Source organism: Haematobia irritans, chromosome 3, assembly GCF_050003625.1.
Source record: "Haematobia irritans isolate KBUSLIRL chromosome 3, ASM5000362v1, whole genome shotgun sequence".
Classification (NCBI taxonomy): domain Eukaryota; kingdom Metazoa; phylum Arthropoda; class Insecta; order Diptera; family Muscidae; genus Haematobia; species Haematobia irritans.
In genome coordinates, this window is record NC_134399.1 from 199266960 (window position 1) to 199284674 (window position 17715).

The window sequence follows — 17715 nt, forward strand, 5'->3', positions numbered from 1 at the left end:
AAGTGGAAAACCACAAGTTTATTTTTGCTATAAGCAAATAATCAAACCGACAATTTGTTTTCTTGTTTCTGTGAGTTGTGTTTCATTTTTTTTGCTCATATTCATTTATTATTATGTTTATCATTGATTTAATTTCATGACGATGATGATGATTGTCATAACTTTATGTACCTCATACCCCACATAAGGTGGCCACCACCACCTCCACCACATTTCTACATCTGTACCACCATGTCACCACATTAATTGTAATTCAGTGGTAACCCACCATCCCATTCGATAAATCGCACATTCTTGGTAAGAGCGAAGTAAATTGCCAGTAGTAGTAGAGCATGATGAAACAGCGGTAAATAAAAATCTAAAGAGAAAGGGATTGATGTTCATGTAAAACACGCACTTTAAGCCAGTGTAATAGCAACATGCCTTTAGAGCCTAAGCGGATATGGAAACGACGGGGAAATTTGCAAAACTAACATTTTGACAAAATGACATTAGCACTTCGGTACCCCCTACTGAATGTTTGTTTTTGTGTTTATGGCTCATGTTTGGTTTCAATCGGAGTAATCGAAGTAAGCCACAAATACTATGTGGTGGGCTTGCCTCATTAAAGAAACTTATTTTTAAATTTGTTCTTTTTGTTATCGTGAATAAACTTTGTGAAAGTGTGGGTGGTTTTAGGATATGCAATAGAGTGTCCAAAAACGACACCGTGTAATAGGTTAGCCGGATTCCGTAACAATAACCGAAACTCGATAGTAAAAAATTTGGTATTTTCGGTTAATGTGGTTTTTGAATTTGAACATTAACCGTTTTTCTACATTTCAATTAAATTTCTATATAGAAAATTTTCTCAAATTTTAATTTCTATAGCAAATTTAGTCAACTTTTTTCTATAGAAAAGTTTCTCAAAATTTTATTTCTATAGAAAATTTGGTCAAAATTTTATGTCTATAAAAAATTTTGTCAAAATTTTATTTCTGTAGAAAATTTTGTCAAAATTTTATTTCTATAGAAAATTTAGTCAACATTTTTTTCCCATAGAAAATTTTGTAAAAATTATATTTTCGTAGAAAATTTTGTTAAAATTTTATTTCTATAGAAAATTTTCTCAAAATTTTATCTCTATAGAAAATTTTCTCAAAGTTTTATTTCTATAGAAAATTTTGTCAAAATTTGATATCTACAGAAAATTTTGTCAAAATTTTATATCTACAGAAAATTTCGTCAAAATTTTATTTCTATAGAAACTGTTGTCAAAATTTTATTTCTATTGAAATTTTTTTCAAAATTTTATTTCTATTGAAATTTTTTTCAAAATTTTATTTCTATTGATTTTTTTTCAAAATTTCATTTCTATAGAAAATTTAGTAAGAATTTTATTTCCATAGAAAATTTGCTAAAAATTTTATTTCTGTAGAAAAATTTCTCAAAATTTTATTTCTATAGAAAATTTTCTCAAAATTTAATATCTACAGAAAATTTTGTCAAATTTTTATTTCTATAGAAACTATTGTCAAAATTTTATTTCTATAGAAAGTGTAATCAACATTTTATTTCTATAGAAAGTTTTGTCAAAATTATATTTCTATGAGAAAATTTCAAAATTTTATTTCTATAAAAAAATTTTCTCAAAATTTTATTCCTATAGGAAATTTTATCAAAATTTTATTTCTATAGACAATTTTATCAAAATTGTATTTCTATAGAAAATTTTATCAAAATTTTATTTCTATAGAAAAGTTGGTCAAAATTTCTCAAAATTTTATTTCTATAGAAAAATTTCTCAAAATTTTATTTCTATAGAACATTTTGTCAAACTTTTATTTTTATAGAAAATTTTTTCAAAATTTTATTTCTATAGAAAATTTTGTCAAAATTTCTATAGGAAATTTTATCAAAATTTTATTTCAGTTGGCTGAGTTTATTTTGAGCGTGCTTCCTCTTTTTATACCCTCCACCATAGGATTGGGGATATATTAACTTTGTCATTCCGTTTGTAACACATCGAAATATTGCTCTAAGACCCCATAAAGTATATATATTCTGGGTCGTGGTGAAATTCTGAGTCGGTCTGAGCATGTCCGTCCGTCCGTTGAAATCACGCTAACTTCCGAACGAAACAAATGAATGAAACGAATGAAACTTGGCACAAGTAGTAGTTATTGATGTAGGTCGGATGGTATTGCAAATGGGTCATATCGGTCCACTTTTACGTATAGCCCCCATATAAACGGACCCCCAAATTTGGCTTTCAGAGCCTATGAGAGAAGCATATTTCATCCGATCTGGCTAAAATTTGGTACATGGTGTTAGTATATGGTCTCTAATACCCATAAAAAATTGGTCCATATCGGTCAATAATTATATATAGCCCCCATATAAACCGAGAGAAGCAAATTTCATCCGATTCGGCTGAAATTTGGTACATGGTATTGGTATATGGTCCTTAACAACCTTGCAAAAATTGGTCCACATCGGTCCATAATTATATATAGCCCCCATATAAACCGATCCCCAGATTTGGCTGGCGGAGCCTCAAAGAGAAGCAAATTTCATCCGATACGGCTGAAATTTGGTACATGATATTAGTATATGTTCTCTAACAACCATGCAAAAATTGGTCCATATCGGTCCATAATTATATATATATCCCCTACACACAAAAAAAAAATTTTCTGATTCAATCACGAAATTAATTGATCCAATTAATTTTTTAATTGAAATGTCTTCAATCACAGAAATGATAGTACCAATTAAAAACTTAATTGACAGTCAATTAAAAAATTAATTGATCCAATTAAAAAATTAATTGATACTATTAATTTGTGTGATTGATTTTTATTTCAATTAAAACATTTGTTGATTCAATTAAAAGTTTAATTGAATATTTTCTAAAACTCAATTAAGACTTTAATTGGAAAAATTTTCGTGAAATTTTTTTCTGTGTATATAAACGGATCCCCAGATTTGAACTCCGGAGCCTCTTAGAGGAGCAAAATTCATCCGATACGGTTGAAATTTGGTACGTGGTGTTAGTATATGGTATCTAACAACCATGTAAAAATTGGTCCATATTGGTCCATAATTATATATAGCCCCCATATAAACCGATTCCCAGATTTGGTTTGCGGATCCTCTAAGAAAAGCAAATTTCATCCGATCCGGCTGAAATTTGGTACATGGTATTAGTATATAGTCTCTAAAAACTATTGAAAAATTTGTCCATATCAGTCCATAATTATATATAGCCCCCATATAAACCGATCCCCAGATTTGAACTCCGGAGCCTCTTGGAGGAGCAAAATTCATCCGATCCGGTTCAAATTTGCAACATGGTGTTAGTATATGGCCGCTAATAACCATGCCGAAACTGGTCCATATCGGTCTATAGTTATATATAGCCGATCCCTAATCACACAAAAATTGATTCATATCGGTTCATAATCATGGTTGCCACTCGAGCCAAATATAATCTAGCAAAATTTTATTTCTATAGAAAATTTTGTCAAAATTTTATTCCTATAGAAAATTTTGTCAAATTTTATTTCTATAGAAAATTTAGGCAAAATTTTATTTCTATGGAAAATGTTGTCACAATTGTAATTCTATAGAGAATGTTGTCAAAATTTTAAATCTTTTGAAAATGTTATCAAAATTTTATTTCTGTAGAAAATTTTGTCAAAATGTTACTTCTATAGAAAATTTTGTTAAAATCGTATTTCTATAGAAAATGTTGTCCAAATTTTACTTCTATAGAAAATGTTGTCAAAATTTAATTTCTATAGACAATTTTGTCTAACTTAATTATATACGTATTTAATCGGCCTTTTTTAAGTTTAATATATATCACGTATGGACTACGTGGTATATATTACGGTATTAGGAAGTTTTAAATAAGATACCTTGCCATCGGCAAGTGTTACCGCAACCCATGTAATTCGATTGTGGATGACAGTCTTCAGTAGAAGTTTCTACGCAATCCATGGTGGAGGGTAAATAAGCTTCGGCCTGGCCGAACTTACGGCCGTATATACTTGTTTTCATTCGTTTTGTTTTGTTATTATTGGTTTCTTTTCTTTTAATCATTGTTGTCGTTTATTTTTATTTCATTTTCATTATTTGACTAAACTACAAGTGTAGCTTAACCAACAGAGGAAAAGAATGTTTGTCAAATTTATTTGGGCAAAGCCCTATATACTGCAAGATGGTTGGATGGACGCACGTTTCGGAATTACCACATTCCTCATCAGCATCCTCTACTTGCAGCAAAACTATCAACCAATTATCAGAATAAATTCAGCATGGTTTTAAGCTGAAATCAAAAAACAACAACAATGTTTAAAGAACAAAACCAACAATAACAAAACGAATGAAAAAAAGAGGAAACATGCTCAAAATAAACTCAGCCAACTGCACTCAAATCGATCATTTGACAGTGGCATAGGAAAAGAGTTATGTTTGTACGAATTTATTTCGGCATAAGCCGGCTATCATGCAAAACCTTTTTTCGAAAGGTTCAAGTGTGGTTCATTGTTGGGTTTAATGAACTGCCTGGATTTATTCTGATAATTGGTTGATAGTTTTGCTGCAAGTAGAGGATGCTGATGAGGAATGTGATAATTCCGAAACGTGCGTCCATCCAACCATCTTGCAGTCTATAGGGCTTTGCCCAAATAAATTTGACAAACATTCTTTTCCTCGGTTGGTTAAGCTACACTTGTAGTTTAGTCAACGCATGGTTTTAAGCTGAAATCAAAAAACAACAACAATGCTTAAAGAACAAAACCAACAATAACAAAACAAAACGAATAAAATTTTATTTCTATAGAAAATTTTGTCAAAATTTTATTTCGATAGAAAATTTTGTCAAAAATTTATTTCTATAGAAAATTTTGTCAAAATTTTATTTCTATAGAAAATTTTGTCAATATTTTATTTCTATAGAAATGTTAACAACAGTTTCTGCAGAAATATAATTTTGACAACAGTTTCAAGTTTGACAAAATTTTTTGTAGATACGAAATTTCGACAAAATTTTCTATAGAAATAAAATTTTGACAAAATTTTATATAGAAATAAAATTTTTACAAAATTTTCTACGAAAATAAAATTTTTACCAAATTTTCTATAGAAATAAAATATTGATAAAATTTTGTCAATGAGTTTATTTCTATAGAAAAATTTCTCAAAATTTTATTTCTATAGAACATTTTGTCAAAATTGTATTTGGTAAAAATTTTATTTTCATAGAAAATTTTCTCAAAATTTTATTTCTAAAGAAAATTTTGTCAAAATTTTATTTCTAAAGAACATTTTGTCAAAACTTTAGTTGTATAGCAAATTTTTTCAAACAGCGTTGCCAATTTAGCTTTTTCCCCGCTAGATTTGGCTTTTTTGAAGGCGTTTAGCGGGAAAAAAAATGCATTTAGCTTAGCTTTTTTCTGGTTCTTTTTCATGACCCTTTTAGCTATTTTTGGCTTTTTTATTTTTGACATGTTCCTATTGAAATATGGATAAAACTTCGTTTTTCTCTAAGTCTTGCTACCAGAATAAGGGTTTCCACATATTCCAAACCTCAATTGAAGCCTTAATAATTATTCCAGCCATTATGCGGGCATTTTTGCAGCAAATACACCTTGTTGTAAAGTTTTTTCCTCGTATTCAAAAAGTTTTCGTAAAACTTAAATCTACTATTACCATACAAATTCCTTATATAAACTGTCAGTAAATTATTAGGAATAATAGCAGTTGAGTCGTTTATCCTTTTTATGTTATTATAATACGTATTCTAAAGTTATTATGATATTACTAAATTAAAATAGTAGATGTGAATTGCTTTGTACACTGAAAAAATATTGTCGTGAGGCCAAAGATTTCATGTCTTTAAAATACGAACGCCAATTTTGGTTATAATAGCATTTGTAAATTTCTCTTATATAAACTGTTTCCCTTGTCCAAAAGCCGATAAAATCGTTTTGTCCTTATAGTTAAGTGATTCAACTTAAAAATGGGTATCTTTTCATGAAAGATACCCATAGGGTCAATTCTAAAAAAATCTTAAAATTAATTAAATAGTCATTAAATTTGTGGAGTTTTTGTATCTTGACCACAAACCAAAATAGCGTTCAAAAATAGAAGAGGTTTTTCAACATTTTATTTTAAAAACGTATACACATAATTTCTACTTAAAGTCGAGTCTGAATTTGGAAATTTAAGTTGTCGTTAGCACGTTTTTAAAGTACTGTGATAGCTCATGAAGAAAAAGCTGAAAAAACGAATAAATTAAAATTTGACTCGGAATCAATACCAAAATCATTAGTGTACAAAATCTTTGGAACCGAACATAGAAATAATTAAGGAAATAAAGTTTTACATGTGGTATTATTTTTTAACATCAAAAGAAATGCAATAAAAAACAAATCTGCATAACATTTTTTAACATTTTTTAGCTTTTTTGGCTAGTTTTTTGGTCAAATCTAACGGTTTTTGGTGAAACAATTCTGGCAACGCTGGAAATCAATAATAAAATTATAAAGTGAAGGTCAACATCTTTAAATCCTAGTGAACTTTTGAGTACAACTTGTATCATAATCACCAAGGCATATGAAGAATATTTGGAGTTATATTAACATACATCATACGCAACAAGGTTCATTTGCCTTTGCGTCGTTAAAAATTCTTTAAAAAGCAAGAATCATAATCAAATTTTTTTGTCAATAACACATTTATAGATTAATGATATGAATCCTTAAATAATAGTCAAAATCTCTGGATCAAGTGATCTTGTTTTAGTGTATGTTATATAACAATCACTATGGCGTATGAACAATATTTAGAGTTATACTAATATAGATCATACACAACCCAGTCCCTTTGACTTTATACTTCGTCGATATAGCTCAATCCAATAATCTAATTTTCAACTACCGAAAATTTTAGCAATTGGTAGAAAGTAGAGAGATTTTCCTTATGAATGAAAAAAACTTTAGATCAGATTCTTAGCAATTGGTATGTAAAACAGCACCATTTTTAACCAAATAATTTCCGCTTATTGATACAAATTTGTACTAAAGAGTACCATAAGGAAATACTTTGGCAATTAAAAACAACTTCCAAATTTTTTTTTGTTTAATCACATTTAAAAATGTGTATGTATGTATATTTATTTACACATTTTGTCATAAGTCACAACTCATTTAGTTAGTTTCACTTTTTCTAAATCTCTTTAACGCACAATGTTCAAATTTTGTTGGAATGATTGATATCCACTTGAAATTTCATATTTTCTAATAATATTATATACATAGTACATTCAAATACCTTACATCATTGTGATTAACATGCGATATTGGAACATTGACTCAGTCTTTCTCCACTCAATGCACAAAAAAAAAAAAAAACTATGAGTGGATATATGTAATAGCACTAAGGATAATAATAACGATAGGCGAAATTTTCTATAAATTTTGGTCTGGCACATGTTAGTAAACTATAATCGATATCAATTTGATTATATTTCTCCAATGATTTGCGAGTTTTTTGTAATAGTTCGGAGGGATCAAATTTAGGTTTTTGCATTGAAGTTTTACCCAAAAATGTGTCTACCAAATGGGTCCATACAGAGCCATTTTCATTTTCTTTTGTAGAAGAGTGATGTATGAGATTGCCACCAATCATAGGTGAAGTTACAGCTGTAGAGGTGTTGTCAGACGGCGAATGCTTTTGTGCCGGAGAATTCGATTTTGTTTTGGAGCTAAGCTCAATCAAATCCTCTTTCGTTTGGTTGTCATCTTGTGTAGTATCGGAACTCTTAGAGATTTTATTATCCCTTTTTTGTTTGTTATTTATATCAAGCATTAACGTTTGCAATTGTTCCAAGGTGTCGCTCATACGTTTTTCGGCCTCTACAATACGTTTGGCATACGAGAATAATTGCAATTGTTGAGAAACATCAACAGTCTCAATGGGCAAATTTTGAATTTCCTCGTTGGTGAGAAAAGCTTTGTAAGCTCTCTGTTTTTCCTCGGAACCATTGATGAGAATTTTAAGTAAAAGATTTTGCATATCTGTGGTATTTGTCAGAGATCTAGTATATTCCATATAGAGATTACTCATTTTATTCCAAATGAAATTATTCGAACTATCACTTTGGTCACCATGTAGGACGAGTATAACTTTGTCCACCATTTTTCGATCAAATTCACCAAACGATTGCAAATTAAAAGCTATCAAGAATTGCATATTCATTTTGTAACGATGATTAAGTTCATATAACTCCCAAAGAGTTTTAGTACTACCCTCGTATTCTTTCTGCGTTACGGTGCCCAGTAATTCATTGAAATTTTTATCGAAAAGTTTCAAACTGCTAATGTATGTGGGGTCAAGAGTGAAATTTTTTAAAAATCCCACTGTATAATCGAGAATATCTTGGGGACTTTTAAAATGTTCTCGTTTTTTAGCAAAAAACTCTTGTAAATCCGAAACCGTCAACTGATTAGATTGACTATTTTCCACATTCGATGAAGTGGAAGTTGAGGTAGTCACCGATGGTCTCGATGTCTGATCATTTTTGACACGTTCAAATGATTCTACCAGAATATCACCAGCTGGTTTATTATCCTCATCGAAAACTTCAATATCTACAGCCAACGTAGGTTGTGGGGGACTTTTAGAAGATGGTGGCACCGGTGGATGAGCGGCCGACTTTTTGTGACGTTCACGTTGTTTTCTTTGGAATTTAGAACAAAACGCATTTATATCACTTTTCCCTTTGATATGAAGTTCATAATCTTTTTTAGCCAAAGCTGAATCGCTGAAGTTTTGTAAATCCATACCATCGAAAATGTCTTGCTTGTGATCATAACAACAGTATAATGCGGAAATGTCTACAGGATGAGCTTCCGTGTTGAATATATAGGGTCCTGTATTCACCAGGCATTCGCCGCCCTGAGGAGTTTGTACAATATCGCCTTTACTAGCGTCATTGTGCAAAAAATTGTCCTCGTCAAAAAGTAAAAATAAATATTTTGTAGTTTCAGATAGGAAAAATGATTCCATGCGATTTTCCTTTTCATGGGTAACCACATTGCGAATCTAGAATAGAGAAATATTTCACATTAATTACGGTTTCGGTAACATGCAGTATTAAAAAAAGGTTAATTCTGGAAAAAAGGACAACGTTAGGTTACGTCAGTTATAGTGGCAACACCAAATGTATTTGGTGCAATTTAATCAAAACCTCCTGCTTTTAATGCCAGGAGGTATTGACAATATATCTTGGCGAAAATGTAATACCCATCTGTAAACATTTTTTTACTCACCGTAGCATAGCCACATCTAGTCTTTGCACTATGTTCAATAGTTTGAAGTATACTCTCTCCCAATTCCAGAAGAAATTCATTCTTTGTTGCTCTATACAGATACATCACTGATTCTATTAGCTCTGGTCGCAAAGGATAGCTTTCTCGATTCGATGCTGCCTCTCCTGTAGTTATTGTATAGAACTCTGGTAAAAATCCATATTTACGCCAAACACTGGCATAGTTGGCAATTGTTTTAATGGCCGCTTCTCTATCACCAACCATACTTAGTATTCCAGGCCAGAAAGCTTCAAGCGATTGGAATACGGGCAATGTTACTTGTCCCTTATTCATATTTGCCCATACATACCAGTCTTCATGCCTTAAGTATTTATCGATTGCTGCACGTGCCGTATGGAACATTTCCAAAAGTTCTGGACGTTGCAATAGAATTCCAGCCTTTACCATATACTCAAAAAGCGAGTCGACACCAGCTCCTATACCCGAATCTAAAGCTGTCCATCGGCCACTTTGAACATCAATGTGATTGCCGAATAAGCCTATGGGAGATCTTCGATTCCATAGGGAGTGTAAAGCATTTAGGGCTACTTCTTCGTAAATCGTATTGCCGGTTAGACGGGACAATGTCCCGAATTCTACTAATAAAGTCCCCACACCTGCTGTACAAGTTATCGATGTCTCTCCCTTTGGGACACCATAACGTAAATTTACAGTTCCATAAGGCATGCCTGTAGTGGTAAGTGATAAAGTTATAATGGAGGAAAATACATTTTAAATTAACCTGTTACCTGTTGCGGTATCGAAAGCTGGTAGCAATCGCTTGGCAACATCTTCCGCCATACGTAGCAGTGGACCCTACATAAAACATCATTTAGATCATGAAATATTATAATTTTTATTCAAATACCTGACATGGCCATCCTGCCTCCAACTCTACCCCTGCTTTTTTGGAAAGTAAATGCGCTGATAATAATCCTCCCACAATACGAATATTCGTTTCAAACACCGACACATTTATATCCCTATTAAAATCCATTTTCTTCTCTAATACTTTGGCAATTCTACGAAATTCCGTAAAATTTCCCATGGTGGCCAGTGTATCCAAAGAGTCAATCATTGTCAAAGAATAACTGCCCCACGTGTCAATACCATCACAGGTCAACGGTCGCAGTTCATCATAATCGGAGGCGTATTTCAAATAGCCCTCGTAGGCATGTTGAAACATACTACGTACTTGTTCCCTGTATTTAAGTAATTTTTTTGTATAGATAAACAAATTATCCACGTATGACCAAACTAAAAACTCCTACCTTAATTCTAACTTTCGTTCTTTGGTGTAGTGTTTTAAAGCATGGACATGATTGTAATTGACGCAGATGGCAATTAATATACATAGTTGGATGTTAAGGTTGGGCCAAATATGTTTAAACAAACAAAAAAACATTTTTATTCAATAATTAATTTAATTAGTTGTGTGTTCATGGCTAAACAAAACTGTCACGGGTATGTTCAGTGTAGGCCTGTATTTACCGGCCTTTGCCACAGCTGATGCTTTATATTAAGGGTACGATTGTTTCTACAGCCAATTTCTCATATCCGAAACGAATGCTTTCGTTCGACTAGAATGCCAACAACAGCTGTATTTATTAAAGAAAATCAGCTGTTGTGGCATTTCAGTCGAATGAAAGCGTTCGTTTCGGATATGAGAAATTGACTGCAAAAACAATCGTACCCCTAATATAAAGCATCACCTAATATAAAGCTTGTTTAAAATATGGCCGGAACTATGTTCGGACTTCGAGTTAAAAAATCTTTTATTCTAGGGGGTATTTTTGCTTGTTAAATAGTTAAAATTGTCAATGAAAACAAAAATACGCATTTTAAATCTTGACAACATCTACATAGAAAAGTCCAAAGAGCAACATTATCTGCTTTAAAATTAATTATTAAATAAAGAAACTGAAAACCGAACATAATACAGGGATGTAGAAAAAAGTACCCAAAGCTGTTCAATAAAAATTTATTAAAGCTGTTCAATAAAAATTTATACATTAAAAATGCAAGATTTCACTTCTTTTCTGTGATTGTTTCTAAACAGCTGATGGCAGTGTTGCACATTTTTTGAGATGTCCTGGATAAACGAGTACTCCCAACAAACACAAGGATGAACATTTTTCATAGGTAACTCCATATCAATTTGATAGTGAATCCCATCTTCAACATTAAATTAAATGGCCTTGCAAATTGCTTGCTTTCAACAAATTTTCCAATAGGTTTGACGCATTAAAATGCGATATAGTTTGAAAAGTTGTTGCTAATACGTTGAGAAATTTTTGCTAACGTGTTGAACTCTACTGTTGAGTTCAACAATTTCTCAAATTGAATTCTAATCTAATTCTTTGAAAAAATGTTTGAAAGCGTATTGAATATAAGCATTTCTCCAATGCTTGTGTTTATTGGGCTCTGTTTTCTTTTAGTCCTTCAGGGCTTAGGGTATCCAGTGCTAAAAGAAAACAGGCCTATTGTTGTTGAAGACACTAGGAGTTATTCCCTGCCATCATTTCAAAGTTCCATTTCATCCTCATCGCTACCACAGAGTCGTAAGTAACACTGCAACAATCGCCAACTGTGATAGTATTTTGCCATCACTATTCGCATGAAAGTATTTTGCCATCACTATTGTTAGAAGAGCCATCCCTGCCAACATTTTTTGAATTTGGGGACTCTTTTGAGAATCCCCACTACGTCGAAAACAATCATATACGACATCAAAAACTCGTCGGAAAAGCGTCGTCACTATTGAGAAGTTGTACCACGCCAAGTTACTACAAAAATGTTTCGCATGAGTGCAATTATTAGGTGCCTTTATAGATCAATTTAGAACGACGCCAATAAGGGACCCTCCAAACAATCAGAAAAAGTGCATTTTAAGATAGTTGTAAAAGAATCATTGTGGTCGAGTAAAACACGTTTGTTTAGATATTTATTAATTTGATTAAACATTTACAAATTCTTAAAAATATAACATTTATACCACTATCACATTACATTTAACATAATTTTTGGCATTAATGATGATGTTGAGTTACAAGTAGCGAGTTACATGTTGCTGCGTCTATCAACCAGTGTTTTTATTCCATGGAGGCAGCGTGTCTGTAAAATATCTGAAAAACAATCACTTTATTCCATTTGGAAAATTACCAAATTGTTCACCAATATACCTTTCACATTTTTAAGCGTATAATCTATGTTTTCAGAACTTTATTTTCGTTTTTATTTAATTAAAATATAACAAGCTGGTTGCGCTTGGCGTTTCACAAAAAAAAGGCTTTTTTAACAGTAGGGATGGCAAATTACTTGCATGTACTTTTTGATGTACCTTTTCATGATGGTTGAAGTGACATTTACGAGTCTGTGGCAACGATGAGGTTGAAATGGAACTTTGAAATGCTGGCAGGGATTTTATATTTTGTGAAACACCAAGCACAACTAGCTTCTCGTAATTTATTTAAATAAAAATGTTAATGAAGTGCTGAAAACATAGTTATTTCGCCTAAAATTGTGAAAGGTATATTGGTGAACAATTTTTGACTTTCCAAATGGAATAAAGTGATAGTTTTTAAAATATTTTTCCAGACACGCTGCCTCCATTGGGAATAAAAGGCTGATAGACGCTACAACAAGTAACTTGCAACTTGTAACTCAACATCAATCTTTTATTAATGCATAAAAATATGTTAAATGTGATGTGATAGTCGTATAAATGTTATATTTATGAGAATTTATAAATGTTTAATAAAATTAATAAACATATAAACAAACGTGTTTTACTTGTCCACAATGATTCAAGTATCTTAAAATGCACTTTCTCTGATTGCTTGAAGGGGCTCTTATTGGCGTCCTTCTAAATTGATCTAAAAAGGCACCTAATAATTGCACTCATGCGATACTTTTTTGTAGTAACTTGGCGTGGTACAACTTCTCAATAGTGACGGCGCTTTTCCGAGGAGTTTTGGATATCGCAGTGATGCCAAGCGTAGGGAAAAATCCTTTTTTGTAGGGATTTTTTCCTAAAATTACATCTGTAGGGAAAGAAGGACAGAGTTTTCATTTTTTCTGCAAATGTAGGGAATTTTTCCAATTTAAAGAGTTTACTACATTTTGCAACAAGAAGAGTACTTTTCCTTAATATTCCAGATAGAAAAGTTCAGCGGTAACGTTAAAAGATGTGTTGCATTGGTATTTAATTACAAATGCGTAAATAGATTTCATTTGCAGGAATGAACGCTTCCATTAAGGTTCATAAACAGGTGATGGCTTCCTCAACTTGGTGCCTCTCAATATTTTCTAATACAAAGATCACTTGCAGTGCATACGCGGATTCGTGTACATAAATGTAGGATTAAATATTATTACAATACTTATTCGAGCCTATTGAACAAGAAGATTAAGGGAATTAGTACTATTACTGAAAAGAACTTGTCCAATAAGCTCAAATAAGTATTGTAATAATATTTAGTTTAAATGACTTGGACATTAAGCCGGCCTGCATTGGTGTCAGGCTAACATAAAAATAGTAAATGTAGGATTTTTATTCCGAAATATCTTCAAAAACTGTTTTACACTTGTTACATTCATAACAGTTTTTAATGTTTTAGAAAAATGTCGTCTAGTGAAGAAAATAAAACCATTCCAACAATATTTATAATTTTGACCAAATTGGCTCACTGTTGAATTAAAGCGTTGGCTAGAGGCGGTCGAAAAAGACGATTTTAAATACCAATGCATTGTTTGTGGAAAGTTCGTAAATTGTAGAAATCAGACCTGAAGAAACACGCGGCCATTAAAGTCCACAAGAAAAATGTTGGTAGTGTTAAAAATGTGCAATGATGTTGCAATGTTCGGAATCCGAATAAAAATGTACATATTCATATTATTGAACATTTGGTCCCTTTATTGAAGGATATAATCCCTGACTATTAATTTTAAATAAATTGAATGTAATGTAAAATATTTGTCATTTTCTTGCCAAATTTGTTTGAATTTAGTACCGTAGGGAAAAATGTAGGGAAAAAAAAATTTTGGGCGTAGGGAAAAAAGGGAATTTTTAGGAGCCGCGTAGGGAATTTTCAAAAAACTTCCTGGCATCACTGGGATATCGTATACGACTGTTTTCCACGTAGTGGGGATTCTCAGAAGCGCCCCCAAATTCAAAAAATGTCGACTTAGTAAAAACATAATATTATAAAAGTTTCCATAAAAATTGCAGGCTTCATACTTGGTGTTTCACAAAATATCAAATGGCTCTTGTAACAATAGTGATGGCAAAATACTATCACAGTTGGCGATTGTTGCAGTGTCACTTTCGAGTCTGTGGTAGCTATGAGGATGAAATAGAGCTTTGAAATGCTGGCAGGGATTACACCAATCTACAAGGAAAAATTCTCAATACATTAGAAACAACTTCTCAAATTGTGCATTAATTTTTATGTTGAAGGCAAGCAATGTGTAAATTGAAATTATAGTGAGGGATGGTTACACCCCAAATTGGTATGTGTTTCATACGGAAAATGCGTCAGATGAATATACAAAATTATTTGATCATGCGTGCGACCCATAAGAATTTATAAAAAATCGTTGTTGTAGTTGTATGGAAAACTACTACAATTTTATGCAACGCTGTGGCCAATTGTCATTATGCTGAGAATACGCACATATTGAACATACTACACGTTGGGAAAACATTGTATTTTTTGTTTCAAATTTAACACTTCGAAGAGCAGTAACTATAAATAATTTAAATAATATCCACAAAGTTTCTCGTTGCATAGCTCGAAATCTGTAGGTAAGTAGATATATATTTAATTTGCATAGAATTTTGTATGTGGTTTAAATGGATCTGTTCAAAATGTGTGGCAATCAAAAGGCATCCAGCCCAAACCACTTGGAAAGGCAAAAATGTGGAAAGAACCAAAACTCTTTGCTAGGAAATGTGAAAAGTGGTCACTGGAAGAGAGGACAAAGTGTTATAGTTCAAAAAGGTATTAAAGAGAATACATAAACAAAATATTTAGCGTATAAAGTCCCTGCTGTGGTTTATCCAACTAACCATTTTGCATTCTGCATAGCTATGGTCACAATCCGTCACAAAAATCTGTTGTGGAATATCGTATAATGTATAGGGAAAACTTATGAAAGGAAAACAAAAGTTTGGAACTACGAAAAAGAAATGTAAATTAGTAGATGAAACGTTTGGAAGTTTAATTTTTTTCGTTAAACGTCTAACTATGTATGGCATCAACGTCCATTTCATCAATACCGATAGGGCACCAGTTATGATTAGAGGTGTTGGGATATTGCAATAGGGTATTGTTTTTAGATTAACCAATGGGGATATCGAGCTTTACGGAATAAAGTTTTATGATTGTAAATGAAATCAGAAATTATAATATCCAACTTTAGGTTTAAAGTAAGCACTCAAAGTAAACCTCTTTCAATTACGACGTTACGTCCCATTTGTCATTTGTATACATAAAATATCCATACAGGGTTGCTTTGCAATAGTTAAAAGTAGGAATTGAATTTGGAGATAACTAAACATAATTATATATATTCATTAAGTTAGAAATTGTATTTAAATATTGTTGATTGAAACGAACAGGAACATAACTAAAAGCATGTTAGAACTATCAATGTACATTTTTATACAATGATAGAATGAATCAAAAATATTTGAAAACTAAAATCCATAGATTTCTTTATCTTTTTTATAAATTGTAAGATTTCAGTTTTTTATTGTTGATTATTTGACATATTTGTGGATCGTAGTGTAATCACGAACCTTTCGTGTTGTCAAATATGTGACAGACTAGGGTTGCCATTACTACGATGACAAAGAAAAACGTTATTTTAATTTGTTAGATAACCACGTTTAGAACTACAATAAAATACTACAAAAAATAACTTGACATGTTTAATACCCAATATATATTTTTATGGCGCTATGAATATGGGTCCTACGAAAATAAGCCCCACTTTGTCTAATGAAAACGTACTTAAATAATTATATGCGATGTAACAACACGAAATTTGGATAATTTTTGGGGTCGTATTTCATTTATTTTTTGGGGTTATACTACATAATGGAAATGGACCTTAAAATTCACAATGAAAATATACCCTAACATTTTTTGGGACTTGTTTTCATTTGATGTGGGGCCAATTTTCATCTCTTGAGCTTAACAGATGCATATCGAATAGTTTGTAATTGTAAAGCTTGTTTGATTTTTTGAAACTTTCTTAAAATGGTTTTGAAGTTAAAATAATATGAGTTTGGTTTTATCCTTTTATTATGTTAAGTACAAATGTAATAACCAAACATAACCAATTTAATATATTCATTAATGAAAAGCACTCAAGTATTGCAACAATGGACGTTTTTTATCTATACCTGCGAACTGCTTGGCAAAAATTAAACATAAAAGAAAACTCAACTTTAATTTAAACAAACTCTACACTAAATATAAGATTACAATTACTCAAATACCGACAACATAAAATTAAAAAGAAATTACGATCTTAACAAGGAATAAGACATTTATGACAAAATATTAAAAAAATCGTGCCCAATTTTGAACAAATATTGTTTGCTTACAAGTTGGGCAAATAAGGCCTCGCAAGTATTGTAATTTTTATTTGGGAAAATTTTTATAGGTATATTTTAAAAAATTTTTAAGACAATGGAAATCAAAATTTTTCATTTCAATTTTGGGCTATGCCCAATAGGTTCAAAATTGGTATCTAGTAGAGGTGTGCGCGTGACACGAAATTGTCGTGACACGCGTGATTGACGCGTGAATCACGTGAGTCGTGAACAAAATCTGAAGCAACTCTCGTGAATGTGTGTGAATGGGACTGAAACAAATATGTCGTACCTGAACGTGCGTGAGAATTAAAATCGGTTCTTGAGTGTGCGTGAGTAAAATTTCTGCAAAATCACGTTCACGAAAAAATCAAGATTTAATTCTTACTCGTATGTTAACTGAAATTAATTTAGCTGTCGAACTAAATTCTATTCTTGAATTTTGTTACCAGGAATGAGCAATCCTGGTGGGAAAATGTCGTGAATTTGTGTGAGTGGATACCACACGTATCGTGCGTGATCGTGCGTAAATAAACATTTTGATTCGTGAATGTGGGTGAAATTTCACTCACGCACACAACTCTAGTGTCTAGACAAGAATTTCTGATAGTCACATTTTCATGTCGATCAAAATTGGTCAACGCTTATATTCTACAAGGCTTATTTAAAATTTTAAAGGTTACATTTGATTTGAAAAATATTCATTTTATTTCATTTTTTCATTTTCAAAAAAGATTATATTTGAAGTGAAAG

General features: G+C 31.6%; 2 protein-coding genes and 1 long non-coding RNA gene across 4 annotated transcripts in view; 1 reads left to right on the forward strand and 2 right to left on the reverse strand.

Moving 5' to 3' along the window:
• Positions 1–7102: 7102 nt before the first annotated feature.
• Edem1 (ER degradation-enhancing alpha-mannosidase-like protein 2) lies at positions 7103–10844 on the reverse strand. The gene is made up of 5 exons (XM_075302149.1): positions 10631–10844; positions 10228–10561; positions 10109–10175; positions 9321–10048; positions 7103–9093 (listed from the first exon to the last, which is right to left on the reverse strand). Exons 1-5 carry the CDS (start codon positions 10762–10764, stop codon positions 7426–7428), a joined length of 2931 nt encoding a protein of 976 aa, XP_075158264.1. The 5' UTR covers positions 10765–10844; the 3' UTR covers positions 7103–7425.
• Positions 10845–12270: 1426 nt separating this feature from the next.
• Positions 12271–12753, reverse strand: LOC142231634 (uncharacterized). Its single transcript, XR_012720844.1, has 2 exons — positions 12542–12753; positions 12271–12484 (listed from the first exon to the last, which is right to left on the reverse strand). It is a non-coding gene; the product is annotated as an uncharacterized LOC142231634 (long non-coding RNA).
• A 2272-nt stretch (positions 12754–15025) lies between these two features.
• Positions 15026–17715, forward strand: part of mip130 (Myb-interacting protein 130) — a 28561-nt gene continuing 25871 nt past the window's right edge. The window contains exon 1 of one of the 2 annotated variants that reach the window (XM_075302155.1): positions 15026–15165. The gene's annotated coding sequence lies outside the window, so the exon portion shown is untranslated. The remainder of the gene's footprint in view (positions 15166–17715) is intronic. The other variant, XM_075302156.1, reaches the window with a different exon arrangement.